We start from the raw sequence: 16,418 nt of genomic DNA, 5'->3' as shown, positions 1-16,418 counted from the left end.
AAAAAAAAAAAAAAAAAAAAAAAAAAAAAAAAAAAAAAAAAAAAAAAAAAAAAAAAAAAAAAAAAGATAAGCCCCCATAAAGTCTGGGAAAGCATATAGCAGGTTTAAATCAGTGTAAATAGCTGTTTGGCTTTTATGTTAAAGAAAGTTTTAATACTTACTGTCACATATAATTAGATAAAATATCCATGAAACATTAAAAGTATGGGATTATCAGTAATTAGGAACTGCAAGGTATACAGAAGGATCCAGGTTGAAACAATTGAGCAGGCAGCCCTTTGTATTATGATATTTATACAGAAAAAAGTAGGAGGATAGCTGGTGGAACACATTAAATGTGTTCTTCTGCAAGATTCATATGACAAGATAATATAACAACCATACATGGAGTTATAGTATGCTGAAACAATTCATGAGCATTTTTGAGTTTCCTCCCAAACTTCATGGCAGTTGTGGCTAAGACTAGTGACCCAAATTCTACAGTCTGCCGTGAAATCTGATTTAATGCAAGAAACTGTTACAGCATTAATCAATACCTGTGCATATGTTTGTCAGCAGAATTGTAGGGATGACAAATTAATAAGCCACTTAGAATCTAGAGGATCTGCAACTATTTCACAAAATTTAAAATAACCAGATAATACAACAATAAAATCCAAGGCAGATTTTTAGACTTACTCGGGTATCTAAACACTGATAAGGTAAAGATGTTTTAATTAGTGCTTTTTATGTATTTTCTCTGTATTAATCTCAGGCTCATGTTCTAGTTTATTATGTATCAGACTAATTCTTGTATGTTGACTGTTTAAAAAAAAAACACAAACAAAAAACCCAACCAAGAAAAAGAGCTCACCCTATAGGCAGTGACGTCTATTAAATTAACCATAATGGCAGCAAATATAAAGTTAAGAACATCAATTTCCCTTTGTGTACATTTTCTGACATTCATTTCAAAGATATATATAGATGATCCTTTATTCTAATGAAATACTTAAGAATTTCTGCTTTTTACTTCCCTTTTATTGCTCTATTTTTTGGTTTCCCAACTAAATAAAAATAGCATGCCTACCTTGTTATCTGGCATTCATATCAAATAGTGAGAAAAAAACCTCCTAATTATATAACCTTTCTAGTAAGCAAAACAACTTGTTACAGCCTCTTTTGCCATGTTATTAGAGTTTCTTCTTTAAAACTGGAAAACTCTTGTTTACAAAGTTAAATTGCAATTAAGTCTTCAAAGGGATAAAATGATAAGTAGAACAAAGGAACTGTCCAGACACTGCATTAGTGTCTTTGATCTTCTTTATAATGTAGCCTTAATGCCAGATATAGAGATTAAGGGGGGAGAAGGGGGACCAGAAGCAAGTACTAAATAACTAAATTGATCAGAAAAAACTATCAGAAGTTGCAAGGATTTCCACTACAAAGTTATTATGGGAAGATCCAAATAGGAAAATATGTTTTCATTCAATTCACCTAGAAAACAAACTAGTGGAGGAAGATCTCCCTTCTGTGTCTGGTTCTATCTGTGGACAAGTCTGAACTGCTTGAGCCCAGCAATTATCATACAGTCTGCCTTTTCCCTAAAGGATTTAGAAAATAAGGAAGGTTGGTTTTGAAGCTATGGTTGGAAAACAAACTCAGAGGCTGGATTCACCCTTGTTCAGAGAGGTAAGAATTCAAGACACACAGGTCACGTAGATTAAAAATGTAAACATTAAAGAAAACTGTAGATTCTACTTTTTGCAACCACGAGGGCTCAGTCTTTTTTTCTCTAAATAAGCTCCTTGGAAGGGAGAGATGGATAGGCGAGTGTCTTCATTTCCTCTCTCCAATGGGCTCTGGGTTTGGGGTGGTATCAAGGAGAGGGAAGGAGTACAGCTCTAGGATGTAGTCTAAAATCTTAGAATAAGTGCTCCCAGTCATCCTGGAGCAGCTTATTACAGACTTTACTAAGGCTTTCCCTTCCATCTCTTAACCCCTGCAAAACCAAGCAATAATAAATCCATCCATACCTGTGATATAGGTTGGCAGGTTTCCAAACAAAGGAATGCTTTATTTGAAGCTCCTGGATAAACAGCCAGTTGTATTGTGCTGATTATTTTCTCCATTTTAGTATAATAAGAAGAAATTAATCATACCTTGAGGATGTCTCTACCTTATTTTTCCCCCAGAAACCATTGACACAGCTGCCAGTCTATGCCAGTGAAGAGACACAATCTACACAGAAATAACTGGCAGAAAACAGACTTGACAGCTTGACCGCTGCACCAGGAAGCCACACACATTGGTAAGGAGAAGTGCAATGGAAAAAAAAATGAGAATAGCAGTAATGGTAAAAAAAAATACGTATCACTTACTTCAACCTAAGACTGCAACCTGGGAACTGATCTTTCCAACAAAATAATTATCTCAAATGTCCCGAAATGTAAGGGATGATCTTATGCATTTTATCCACTAGCAAGCTCTCTTTGTTTAAAATAATAATCCTGCCTGCCTGGGCAAAACAAGGGTGACATTTTCAAGCTGTAGCTATGGAAAAACAAAGCACTTGTTGTGAAATGTAACAGTTTAAAGACAGCAGAAGACTCCTTCTATTATGTTAAGCTGAAAGTAATGACAACATTGTACAACCTTCTGTGCTTTCTACTGATCATTCTGCACAACTTTCATGTGATGTCACTGGGAAGACAAAGATGCCACAAGTGGAAGGATTATCATCTTTTTCCTTTCTTTAGGTAGAAGAGGGAAGAAGAAAAAAAAGAAACAAGATAAAGTCATGATGGAATAACAGGGAATGAGAAAGTGCAGGGCACAAAGCCATTTATTCCCTACAAATAAGGTACTCTAGAAACTGTAACAGACTGCACAAAACAAATGAAGGAATAAAACATATATAATCAAACTAGAGAAAAAGCAAAGTAGGGGAAGACAAGAGCTATGACATGGGAATGTTGGCAGTCAGAGGTGGAAGTCATCAGTCACATTTCTTAAATCCACCCTTTCATACTAAAAATACATGAAGGTGCATTTTTTTAATCTCAGAATAGACAGACACCTGGGGTCCCATCCTCAGCTGGTAGAAGTGACTGAAATCCCATCAATTGTATAATTAAGCTCACGCTTCATGTCATGCTCATCAATTCACACTCATCTGCTTCACTGAATCAAAATCACTGCAACTTAAAAGTAGGATTTAATAACCTTTCTCTTCTAAGAATGGATCAGTTTACTGTACTTTCCTAAGCCAAGTGCAAAAGAAGATAATTATATAGCAATCTAGCTGCAGTATAATTAAGCTCACAAGCCTTCTCAATTAACAGTGTATCTGTACTGCAAGAAGTGATAAAATTATATTTTTAATTAAAAATAAATTGTTCACGTAGTTATAATTTGTATCCTTTAGATCTCAAAACACATAACTAACATTATCTTTAAAAGTCTAATTTAAAAATGAGAAAAATCTTAAAGCAGGTTGCTTGCTTGCCCCACACCCCAATTCAGCAATCTTAACACCTAAGGCAGATGTGTCACTTTCGGTCCTGTAAACATACTAGGGAAAATACACAGGAAACAATTATAACTGGATACATGACAGATTCTCTTCAGGCTCAAACTCATTACTCCCATTGCTTTAATATAGATTAAATGTCTCGGCATAGTTACATATACTAAAGTACACATTTAGAAGTGCTGAGAGAGAAGGGAAAAATTATCTTTCCCCTACATCTGCTCAATCTCTCACACTAGGAGAGTAAAGATCACAGTTTTAAAGGACCAGGACCACTTTTTTGCATACCGTTTGGCACAAAATGTTCATTATCTGTGACTAAGCTTTTCAGGTAGCATAATTATAAATTAACAACAGTAAATCACAGAATGGTCTGGGTTGGAAAGGACCTTAAAGATCACCTAGTTCCATCCACTGCCCCTGCCATAGGCAGGGACACAATCACAGAATATCCTGAGTTGGAAGGGACCCACAAGGATCATCAAGTCCAACCCTTAGCCTTGCACAGGACCATCTCCAAGAGTCACACCATGTGCCCAAGAGTATCATCCAAATGCTTTCTGAACTCTGTCAGGCTTGTTGCTGTGACCACTTCTGTGGGGAGCCTGTTCCAGTGCCCAACCAACCTCTGGGTGAAGAATCTTTTTCTAATATCCAACCTAAACCTTCCCTGACACAACTTCAGGCCATTCCCTCCAGTTCTATCACTGGTCACCACAGAGAAGGGATCAGTGCCTTCCCCTCCTCTTCCCCTCACAAGGAAATTGAAGACTGCAATGACGTCTCCTTCAGTCTCCTCTTCTCCAGGCTGAACACATCAAGTGCGCTCAGCCACTCCTCATATCGCTTCCCCTCAAGGCCCTTCACTATCTTCGTTGCCCTCCTTTGGACACTCTATAAGAGCTTAATATCTTTCCTTTACTGAGATGCCCAAAACTGCACACAATATCCAAGATGAGGCTGCACCAGTGCAGAGCAGAGAGGGACAATCCCCTCCCTCGACTGGCTGACAATGCTTTGCCTGATGCCCCCCAGACACGGTTGGCCCTCCTGGCTGCCAGGGCACTGCTGACTCATATTAAACTTGCCATAGACCAGGATCCCCAGGTCCCTTTCCGTGGCACTGCTTTCCAGACACCTTTCATTAGACCCAGTTGCCCAAAGCCCCATCCAACCTGGCCTTGCACACTGCCAGGGATGGGGCAACTGCAGCTTCTCAGGCCTTATTCCAGTGTCTCACCACTCTCCCCATAAAGAATTTCTTCCTAGTATCTTATTTAAACTTATTCTCTTTGAGTTTAAGGCCATTACCCCTTGGCCTTACCTTAAGGCCATTACCACTACATACCCTGGTAAATATTCTCTCTTCAGCTCTCTTATAGGTCCCCTTTAGGTACTGGAAGATGCTCTTAGGTCTCCCTGGAACCTTCTCTTCTCCAGGCTGAACAACCCCAACTTTGTCAATCTGTCATCATAGAAGAGGTGCTCCAGCTCTCTCATTATCTCTGTGGTCCCCCAAGTCCTTCTTAAGTTGGGGGCCCCAGAGCTGAAATCCCTCACTAAGTTGGAAGAAAGACACAGTTACTTTTCTCACTTTTTCCCTAATTTTTAATGTTAGATTACATAATAGCTCATGGCCACCAAGAAGAGGCAGTGAATCAACACACTCCTCAGAGCAGACCTGTCTTGTGTGTCACATCCACATCCCTTCCTCCTCCTGCTGTCCCATTTTTTAAGCACCACCTGCTTCACCCCTTAATCCCTTCATAATTAAAGACCAGCTACTTTGCACCACTGCACTTTTGCCTTCCTAATGGGGGTCATCTCACAGCGTAGACTTCCTCTAGTCTTCCCTAAATAAACTTGACCTACTCTTGGATGCATCTACCTCCAACACAATTGTACTCCTATTTAAAACTGATAAAAATAAAGCTTATTTATATGAAAATTATTGAAAGCAATCCAATTTAACAGACACAATGGCCATATACTCTGTTACACAGGCCCTATATTCAAGATAAAACAAATTTTTATTTTTTAAACCACATACTACAAATGTATTGAAAACCAGCTTACTTGTATGCCACCCCGATTCCTGCAAATGCACTGCCTTACATCCAGGCAGTCTTGCTCTGATAAAGCTAGAACTTGGAGTTAGTGTGACACTAATTCTCTCCACACAGGCCACACAAAACACTCCTCAATCAGAACAGCACCATCTATCTGGGCCTGCCCAACTCCAAGTTTCATTTGTTTTTCTCACAAGTTTTTTTGCCAGCGTCCTGAGCTGTGAAATGAAGCACTTATTATTCTTCTCCTGATGTTAAGCTTTATGTTAAGACCTTCGGAGTTTTTTGCATCATTGACTTTTTGGCTTTGCCAACTCAGTGTTTTGCAGAATGCCATTACAAGGAAATGTGTTTGCTTAGTGAGGCTGTGCGTGGGGGCATCTGCAGTTTAGGGCCCTGGGTATCTGTGAATTTCCCAAAGAAACAGGCTTTCCTTCTGTCGGGCCGGGTCTGAAGACAGAGGCATGCCCCATGCAGCCAGCCCAAGTGACACAGATGATGATACTGTAGGAAGGAAAGCTATTTATCAGAGCAGGAGACAGAGACTGGCACTTTCAGACACACCATACAGTATCAATATTTGAGGTTCGTGAATCATCCTCAAATACCAGCAGAAAATGGCAGCCGCCACAGGCAGATTTTACGATTTTTTTTCTTAAAGATCACTGGGAAGATGAGTCCTGAACCAAGGAGGGTCAGCTAAGCACAAGGCATGAGTTGCTACACCCCTGAGGTTGCATGAGACCACACTCAGTGGCAAGTAACCTGTAACCTATCTTTACAGATCACTGAGTGTGAAATCATGCCTGTTTTAACTTCAAGTACCTTAGGTCTAGAATGAGAGCACAAGACAGTCCTTCTCTTCTTTTCCCTCTTCTGCTACCTTAAGAAAGAAGATTTTTCTGAGAAACCTGTTGTAGGATGGACATAAAAAACCATACTTTTCTGAAATAAACCAGTATTCCAGTGCTTGCACCTCTGCTAATAACTTCCATTCACATCTTCACCCCTATTCAACCTAATTGTTAGAACTTACTATCTTCTTACCCTTCCCTGTCCTTAATTTCCATGTGCACTGATTAATATGACCAGAAAAATGCTGCTCCCTTTTCAGGACATGTTCACACTCCATATTTCTGTGCAGAACTGGACTCAACTGAGAAGTCTTCTAATTCTGGATCTAGCTGTAAACCTGGTTCCCATCTTTGAACCTCTCCCAAATGGGTACAAGCTATTATCATTACATACTCTAATTTCTTGTGCTTCCTGCAAGCTTCATCAATATTGCTCGCTATCTATGCTTCTCTATTTTTGGAAGCAATTTAAAACCAAGAGAACACATATTTTTTCTCTACCTGTAATGTCTGACTTCCAGTTTCCTGACAATATCTGTATTTTAGGTCTGCAAAGACCCTATGTAAGTCTTCAAGCCTGCATTGTGATTCAGTTTATATGAATGATCTTATTCAGCAGCCTTTTTTTTTTTTTTTAATCAGTAAGGCTATCCCAGTAACTGTTCTTTCTTCACTGTCATCTTTTCTTTGCTATCAAAGCTTCTGCACTACATGACTGAAGGATTTACTACTGCAAGAACACAGGGCTTCACTGGTTCTTCATATGCACATAACAATGTACAGCTGGCTAGATAGTTTAATTACATGACAAACATCATTCTCCCTGATTATGACTTTGATTCCTTCCTCCCACAACAATAAGTTAATAGCTGCCATCTACCTAAAATACTTTGAGTAGAAGATAATCTTCTGTTCTTGGCATAATTGCCCCTCTGACTCTGTAATGTACATACATTTTACTTGTCTTTAAGAAAAATCTGGATGTGTTTAAATACAACTATCTCAGATCACTATTTAATGAAAATTTAGCATGCACCAGCCCAGTAGAAAAACTATCTGAGGCCTTTAGAAGTTATTCTAACTAGACATATTCACACCACATCCTCCTCTAAAAATATGTCAGCATTTCTCAGTGTGACCGATTTGTGACCTACTCAGTGCAGTTAAGAACATTTTAATTAAAGTGAGAAACATAGAAAGAGGAATTAGTTAAGCACCTAAAATGCCTGAGCCAACATCAGCTTGACAAGTTACTACTAAATCCACCTGAAGCACAATGAAAACAGTTATTCCAAGGAAGCTATGCAAAAGTATTTTAAAACTCTAAGGTTATGAGAAATCTTTTCATAACCACAAACCTGCACCACCTTAGTCCCACCAGGGTGACAAGGCAGTTTCCTAGTGAGGAAACTGGTGAAAAAAGAACACCTGAACAAACAGGTGAACACAGAAAAAACCTAACTCTTTACTGAAGAAGCAAAGATGGAAAGCATCAGCTCCCTTCAGCTCCCATTTATAAATATTTACAGAATATAAATCATAAAACCTTTTAAACTCCTACCATACATAGTTTAAATTATGCTTTCCATACCTTACTTACAATTTATAACATAGTAACTTAATAATTATTAGGTAATTATTATAGACAACTTTGAAGTGTGGCAAAGGTACTAAAGAGAGACAACATGCATTCAGATGGCTAAAGAGGAAGGTGTTTCACAAACTAAAGTAAAACTCAGAAATCAACTGTATAAATGGAAAAAAAAAACAAATGGAAAGAAAAAAAACAAACAGAAAGAAAGGTTCAAAACAGAGGGAGAAATAGCTTGGGCAGGATCTGGTCCTAACAACTTCATTGATCAACAAACAAAAGTAGCTCTTTCAACAGAAAAGCACACAGAAATAAACTGTGCTGCCTGCTACATAAACATTTTTTACTGGGAAAACCAGCACTGTATTTGTAGGCACTTCATGCTTGCATGAATACCAAAAGTGTTTTCATAGTGTAACTTTATATCTCTCTGCCTAAAGCAGCACTAGAGCCGTAGTTCTGGTGCTACACAAAACGCTAAACTTTTGTATTTGAGAAATAAGTTGTAAGATAATAGAATTTAAAGTACTTTTAACAACAAAAACATTAAAAGTCCAATTTTGTCTTTAGAACAGCAAAGCTGAAAAGTGACTGCTTTCTATTACACATTTTAAGTAGTTTCATTATGTTAAAACACTTTACTGACTAGGTTCTTGGTGGACAGCAAGGATAACTGCAGGCTAAAGTAAATGGTAACAGGGCAACTTTACATAAACCAAACCCCAGAAGACCAACAAAAAACCCCCCAAAGTAAGCATTTTTCCTGACAGGCCTCCTTGCTTTAGAAGGAACTCACTGCTCAAGGCATAGCTTTGCCTTCCATTTCTGGGAATGACACAAGGCATCAGACCTCCTTCTGGTTTTATACCCCCTACCTACTTCTCTGAGCATCCTGGATTCTCCTTTAGTGATTAGAAATGTAAAGACGTAAAAATTACCTAAGAAATGAATCCCTAACTACACAGTTCCTAAGCATCTAAAAGCTCATTAGTTGTACAACAGACTAAATGAGAGAAGCTATTGTATCTGGCCATGGGATACACATATAACCATGATTTTGCTGCTGTTTTATTCTTATTTGGTTACCGTAAAAGCCTGGAATTTTAGCTAAAAGCATGACAACTTTCAGTAACCAGCTTACATAAGAAAACTTCATGACATGTTAGGTGAAGAAAATACAGAAATTCCTAATATTTTACGCAACTTTTTGCAGTGGAAACTTTCTTGTCTGCATGGGGATCTAATAGTGGATCCTTTATCATACCATTAAGCCTATGCCACTAATGTAAACGCAACACCTTTTTACTGGAATAAGTGACAAGTAATCAAAAAGTTCAAGAAATCTTACACAGAAGTAATTAACAAGTACAGCATTTTAGAAGCCCTTTTTATTTTCCAGAGATTTTAAAGCCTACAAGCACAGAAAATGTAAAATGTGCCAAGCAGGAGAGGAAAACTGGAAGACAGTGAAAGACCTTAATAATCATGGTAATATAGCACTTGAGGCAGTATCACTTCATATGCATTGCATTCTTGCACTTGTTTTACACTTTCAGATAAGGACATTCGCAACAAGATCCTCACTGCTACCCTTCTATTTCTTTGTACAAAGTGAAAGAAAGAGGGAATAAGAGGCAGCACAAGAGAAAGGGAGATCTACTGCTAAAGTACAATACAAACACTTCCTAAATGTGTCTCTTACAATTACTCACCTGCAACTCTTAACCACACCATGGATGCAGAAGTGTGATGATGATAGCCTAGTTAGATATTATGATTTTCATCCATGGATCTCAAATATGGCTAAGCAACATTACCTCTGTCCTAGAGAATAAAAAAAAATCAACTAAAATGCCCAGGGTTTTGGAGAAGGTCAGTGTGACATCTGGTAGTAGAATCCACATTTGTCAGTCTCCTCTCACCATTTCTCATACCTGATGGGTTTGGAGAATGCAGCAGCCAAAAGGCACAGTTTAGAGAGCAGTGATATGACTAGAGCATAGTACATATATAAATTTGACATTGCAACTGTGCATTTCTATGAGATATAAATAAAATCAGATAAAACTACCCTGCCCAGATCTCATATTTATCTACTACCCCAAGAGGTATTTTCTAATTAGAAAGAAAGATTTAATTTAACCCTTCAAACAAGTTCTAAATCAAAGGCAGACTACGGTCTTTCTAAACCTAAATTCCAGGATTACACTAAAATACTAAATGATACATAAATTTCTAAATATGGCCACACTGAACATCCTTCAACCCCTCTGCAATCTCCTGCCAAGCTTGTGCCGCATCCTTCAGGCAGCATGTGGCCTAAGCAAAGCATGTCAAAAGTTCCACGCATTTCTGTACTGTACTAGTCAGCAAGGCACATCAGGACAACATCAGGAAGCTCATCTTTCCACTACTGCACTTTACAACACTGACAGTAGACTCAAATTATACTTGTGCTGCATCACAGTAGGACTCATATCAGCAGTCCTGTGAAAATAAGAAGATACAGGAGAAAAAATAGAGCAAGAATTTAAAAACATGTTTTAGGGTTTGATGTGTTTGTTTTAACATGTTCTGCATTTTATATCTTCACGGTTAGAAAACTGGCAAAGTTACAATATCTCATAAGATTGCTCCTAGATTTTAGAGAAGGTTTATCTTTTATATATCTTTTTCAAATCCCACCAGTGTTCTGTTCTCAGTTCTCAGGTGTAGCATGAAACCACTCAAATTTTCTCAGCCTCAGCAAACTCAATTTCATCCTGTGACAAGTGTCATAAAGCTGAAAGCAATACAGGTCCAAAGGGTAAAAGAGAAGCATTTAGTTGCTTAAAATCTGATATACACCAAATAACTTGTTCCACTCATGTATTTTCCCTCTTTGTAGTACAAAAAGCAGGAAAGAGCAATTATTTTGAGCTTTGAGTGCTCTTGTTAAATATTTAAGAACCGTATTAAATATTACAACCCTACCTTTTTCACTTGACCTCCTCTCATCTGGTCTTATTAACACAGCGGCTGAAACTTCCATTATGCAGTAAAATAAGCAGGTTATCACTAGCTGGTTCAATTACACCAATATCCTCCTGACCTTCTGTGAAGTCCTGCCTCCTGCCTTCCACAGCTGGGCCATGGTGAGCTCTGGAAGGCAGTATAGAGACAGCACAAATCCCTCCATAACTAGAGTGAATCCTGATGCCTCAAGTAGCATGTGCAGCCAGGCACTTTTTTCCTCATAAAATAATTACACTAAATCAGCTCCAAACCTCTAGTTTTACTCTGTCCTTAGGGGAAACATGAAGACGGAACAAAACAGTCAGTGCCCCTTGGTAAAGCCACCAACCTCAAACAAAAGGTTGGGGAAGATGCTGCCCTCTCCAGCACAACACAACACTACATGTTACATGAGTAATTAGCAAGGAGAAAGGAGGAGAGAAAAGGCTGACCAAGATGCCAATGCCATTTTGCCATTTGCACACCATTTCACACAAGACCTCCTCAGCACTGCCTCCCACCGTGGAGACCTCAGAGCATCTGACTGTGAGGTGGCAGGTACCGCTGTCGCAGGGAGAGAGCTACTGGCTTAATGCTATGACTTCTAATGATATTCCTCTGATCGTAAACTCCAATCCAATTGCACGTGCCAAGATGTTGCCTCTCCCTCCGCTCTGTAACCTCACATGCCAGATGTGGCTGGCTTGAGGATCACGAAGGAGCACGTCAGCTGCACACAGCAGAGGGAAGAAGTGAGGTGCCAAAGGCCTCGAGGAGGAGTCATCTATCATCTGAACTAACCACAGCTCTCACTGCAATACCCAACAGGTGTGTGCACAGCCACAGCAAGCTACTATGGCTACAACGCACAACCAGCTGAGGATGCAGAACGTCTGTCAGGAACAGCTGTAAGAAGAATTGCTAGGACAAGGAGATCCCTCGAAAACGTTTTTGGAGGCCTGAAGTGCAAGAAGTTGGCTGAGCTACCTGGGTACGTAAAAGGGAGTAGAAAGCTGCACACCAAAGCTTTGTCAGAGTAAGAACCAAGAAAGGATACAACAGAGAAAGAAAGTACGATTATATCTGGATACATAAAGAAAAGTAGAATAACTGCAAAAGGAGAGAGATGTTTTATGAGCAAAGCTCCAGTGTTAAAAAGTCACATAGATTAAGATATCCATTGTACTGTCATTATTACAGGACATCCAGAGTTTTAAACTAGAAAGTAGGACTATGCAGGATAGTCTATTAACCTGGACCTGGAGGAGACCAAGTATGATGAGAGGCAAATACACAGTTCTGATTTTCCTCTCTTTTAGAGAGAAACTCTGTTCTTCAGACTTCCAACTTTTCACATGAAAAATTACTGACAGCCATTTGAAGGAAGAAAAAAAAATGCTCTTATGGAATTTTTAGCACATAGCATACATATAGCTGGTGTGTTCCTGGACCAGCTAGCTCTAGGGCCATTAAGAAGAAAAAGCAATCAAGGAGAAGATCACCCAGAGACTTAAAGATGCATTGTCTCTAAAGTGAAATTTATTATTTTTATTATACATATGAATTTGCTTACATGGAACATCTGGTGATTTTTTAGAAAATAATTTTAACATTAACAACAATTACTCTCTGTCTGGTTGACTGTCTCATCTAATTCATTCACATGAATGCTGCAAGACATATTCAATATGATTAAGGATAACAGTAATTCTGTTTCAGTCCATGAAATCTCTCTTCTACTTTAAAGTAAATATCAAAGCACTTAACTTTCATAGTCTTTGGGGCATGGACAGGTATTATGTTATGCCTTGAACCACACAGAAACTCCCGATGTTCAGCTGTGACCTCGACCCAGTATCTTGATAAAGTTACACGTAATACTTTTCTCCACAGTTGCATTAAGATTTATAAGGTTGACTCATGCTGCTATGTAAAAATGCTGACAGAAATTATTTCCCTGCTCTGAAGAAATGTACATTTTATACTTGCATGTGTGGGTTTCTTGAACATGAAATTGTTCTACTCGGGCATAGCCTCCCTTAAGGACAATACAAAATGGCACAAACAACGCATTTATGTAGAAAAGTCCTTCTGAAGAAAATCTTTAAATTGTTAAACATGAGAAATTCAACAGCGCTTTTAAATGCATAGCTTTTACTTTGTCTTTTCAATTGGAATGAAATCTCCCACCAGAGCACACTAGAACAAACCATTCAGGATTCATTTCTCTGTAGGCATCCGAAAGTTTTTTAGAGGCAATTTATAAACTCATTCAAACATATACATGTTTCTCCTGCTGCTTAAGCAGATATTTGAAGTGGAACTTTTTTCCAAGCAAATTGCTACTGTTTTGTTCGTCAACTCCTATAACTATGCTCTGCAAATTGCACAGTGGGTTTGAAAAATTCAGATTTCTGGCCAGTGCTTAGATGTACTTAATTGAACTTGACAGCATCAGACACATGCAGGTTAAATTCTTTCTGCCAGCAAGGCTCCACAACTGCAGTAGCATGCACTGACTTAAGTCTAGATGGAAAGGGGGTATTTTGGAACAAAGGTTTGTTGGCATGCAAGTATCTAGCACAAAAATCTTAGCTTGTACTGCTTGTTTATCAAAGCAATATTTTTTTGTTTTAGTAATGGAAGGCTATTCTGAGAAACTGTAGAAATAAAACACACAAGTGAGAAACAGAATAAAAAAGTGACTTAAAAATTAAGTATAGGTAAGATGAAGCAATTCAAAATGCTTTTACATTCATGCAGAAGGACAACTTATTCAAGACCTGTGGAAGTAACAGAGTTGCTGACCCAAATATACACTCGCAAACCACATTTATTGACCTGAATTTTTAACATGCATTAAGAACCTATTTACTCAACTTGTTAGTCAGAGAAGGTAAAAAAAAAAAAAAAATCACATCTACATATACCACTATCTAGCTAATTAGAATATGATAGTTTTCCATTACTTCCACAAAACAAGAGATGATCAAATTCTTTATCCTATGAAGTTAATGTTTAAAGAACATGAGCTCCCATCATAGTAGCTGTACAGATGTATTTGGAAATTTAGTTTAAATTCTTATATTCTATAATCTTAATACTGATTTTTAAAAACCCCGTGAACTGAGTCACAGATCTGAAGCCAAGCAGCTTCAGCCATGTATCCATTAGGACAGCACATACACAACACTTGCTGGAAACACTTTCTCCTTCACAAGCATCATGAACTCAAATTTCCCACTGTATTCCTTTATGTACAACCCTATTTGCAGCCAAGAGTTGTCTCTCAAGTGTATTTGTTTAAGGGAGTTTTTAACTATTCTGGAAGCCTATTTTTTCAGTTAGTTTCAATGAGCATATGTCTTCCTCTTATTTCATTTCCTTGTTTTATAGATGACATAAAATGTTTCCTAAACACTCTGCTTTTGAAGAAATATTTGTACCATCTGCTTAGTACTGGTGACTTATAGACATGTGTGGTAAAACCACGAGGTTCTTTAGAAAACAGAAGCAAGATTATAAAGGTAAGAAAGACCTGTGTATGCTAAATACCTTAGGTTGACCCAAACATCACTTATAGCCCGCATAAAAAGTTTGTTCTTTGGAGGTCAATTACCTTTACCCAGAGTGTTAAAGTCATGTCTGTATGTTAGTCCTAACTGTTGCAGTAGAAAATGTTCACCTTAAACCAACGAATGCTGTGTTTGCAAAGCTGCAGAAATACTTCAGAGGATCCAATTTTAAGCAGCTCTCGGTCCCAGGGTCCCTGCTGCTGGAGGCGCCTCCCGCACGTCGAGAGCATCCCAGGACGAGGACGGCGATGCTGCTCGGGCTCGCACCGTCCCGACTGGCCCCGGGAAGCACCGGCTGGAGCCTGACCGGGAGACAGCTTCCCAAGGAGGGACGGTCAGCCGGGCAGGACACACAAAACTACCTCAAACAACCCTCGAAGCCCCCAAACCCTTAAGGGACTAACTTAATCCAGAGTTGTCTGCCAGCCACCTGACCGTGAAATGCCTAAAGCCAGCAGGAGGAGAAAGCGGCTGCCACCACCCCAACCATAAGGAAAGCCAGGGGAAGCCCGGGTCGGGATGGAGGACGCGCCCGTGCCGAGCCGTGCTGCGCTCCCCGGCCGAGCCCGGGGCCGCCACCACGGCTGCGGTGACAGGAGCCTCCCAAGATACCGCTCCCGGGGAGCGCTCACCGCGCTCCTCTCGGCGCCCGGTGCCCCGGCCGCGCCTTCCCTCGGGCTCTCCCTGCCGCCGGGCACCCCCGCCCCGAACTCCCGCTGCCCCCGCGCGGGATCGGCCCTTCCCGAGCGGGAAGCGGCAGCCCCCCCAGGGGGAAGGTCCGGGACCCCCGCGCCGCCCCGGGGGGGGCTCCGTCCAGACGGCACTCACCTCGTGCCTGCGGCTCCATGGCAGAGCGAGGGGCGCCGCCGCCCCGCTCACCCCCGGCTCAAGCGGCGCTGACAGCCGGGCCCGGACCGCGATGCCGCCCCAGCCCCCGCCCCCGCCCCCGCCACACAAGCGGGGCCGGGCGGCGCCACCTCCCGGCCAGGCGCGGGCGCTGCCACCGCCGCTCACCTGCGGCCCCCGCGCTCATCCCGTGCCATCCCGAGGATAAGCCTCGTCCCGGCGTCCCTCTCCCGCAGCCCAGCCCCTCGTCCTGGGCCAGCCCAGCAGCTGCAAAGCTGGCCCTGGCCGGCACCCGGTTTCCTCAGGTGCGCAGTTGTTGTTCGCCATCTGCCCCGCGTAACGCCACGCAGGTCACGGCTGCCCCGGCTGCGGGAAGGCACTTGGGACTTCTCCAGAGGGGGAGCAAGGAGCCCCAGGGCACCGGCAGGATACCCTCCCCACCTGGGCAATCAGGAGTGCCTGGAGTCACAGAGGCACGGTTAACTAGTCAGGTGCCTGAAGTGAATGAGTATTTGGCTTATCTGAGCACCTGTGGATGACAAGTACTACTACCTTCTATGGTAGAAGCATGGGAATACATCCAAAGGAATACTGACAGTGCCTATACTGTCACATATACTTAGCAGTTTAAGTAAAAATTAATTTTCCCCCCCCAGCACATTGGTCTGTATCCTACTATTCACTGGAAGCTGGAGTGCTGATACATGGTTCACACTGCAGCACAGATTTAGTCTACGTTTTGCTCACGTCAACATAACTTCCACACTCTGTTACCAGTCCACATTAACTTCACTTGTGGAAGGGCCCAGAACACTTGTTTTAGCAATGCTGCATTCACCATGGCTGACGGTCCATGCATTTATCAGTCAAACCCCATATGTAATTTGAATATATGATACTAATGAATGCCTCCAGGACACACTAAGGACACATAGCTTCTCAAGGCCTGTAATACTAAAAATAACAAAGCAAGAGAGT

The 16,418-nt window shown here is 40.7% G+C and overlaps 1 protein-coding gene across 3 annotated transcripts in view; it reads right to left on the bottom strand.

The window, feature by feature from the left end:
* The window catches only part of TPD52L1 (TPD52 like 1), a 53,975-nt gene extending 38,345 nt beyond the window's left edge, over nt 1-15,630 (bottom strand). For 2 of the 3 annotated variants that reach the window (XM_027897094.1, XM_027897096.1), the window contains exon 1: nt 15,423-15,512. In XM_027897094.1, coding sequence (XP_027752895.1) covers nt 15,423-15,441 — 19 coding nt within the window. In that variant the 5' untranslated portion in view covers nt 15,442-15,512. Of the gene's footprint in view, nt 1-15,422; nt 15,513-15,608 lie in introns of those variants that run through there. The other variant, XM_027897095.1, reaches the window with a different exon arrangement.
* Nucleotides 15,631-16,418: the final 788 nt, after the last annotated feature.

Source organism: Empidonax traillii, unplaced genomic scaffold, assembly GCF_003031625.1.
Source record: "Empidonax traillii isolate 1590-97213 ecotype Southwest subspecies unplaced genomic scaffold, ASM303162v1 scaffold528:size513120, whole genome shotgun sequence".
In the NCBI taxonomy this organism is placed as follows: Eukaryota; Metazoa; Chordata; class Aves; order Passeriformes; family Tyrannidae; genus Empidonax; species Empidonax traillii.
The sequence above is the reverse complement of the archived record's forward strand: the minus strand, read 5'-3'. Positions and strand labels throughout refer to the sequence as shown.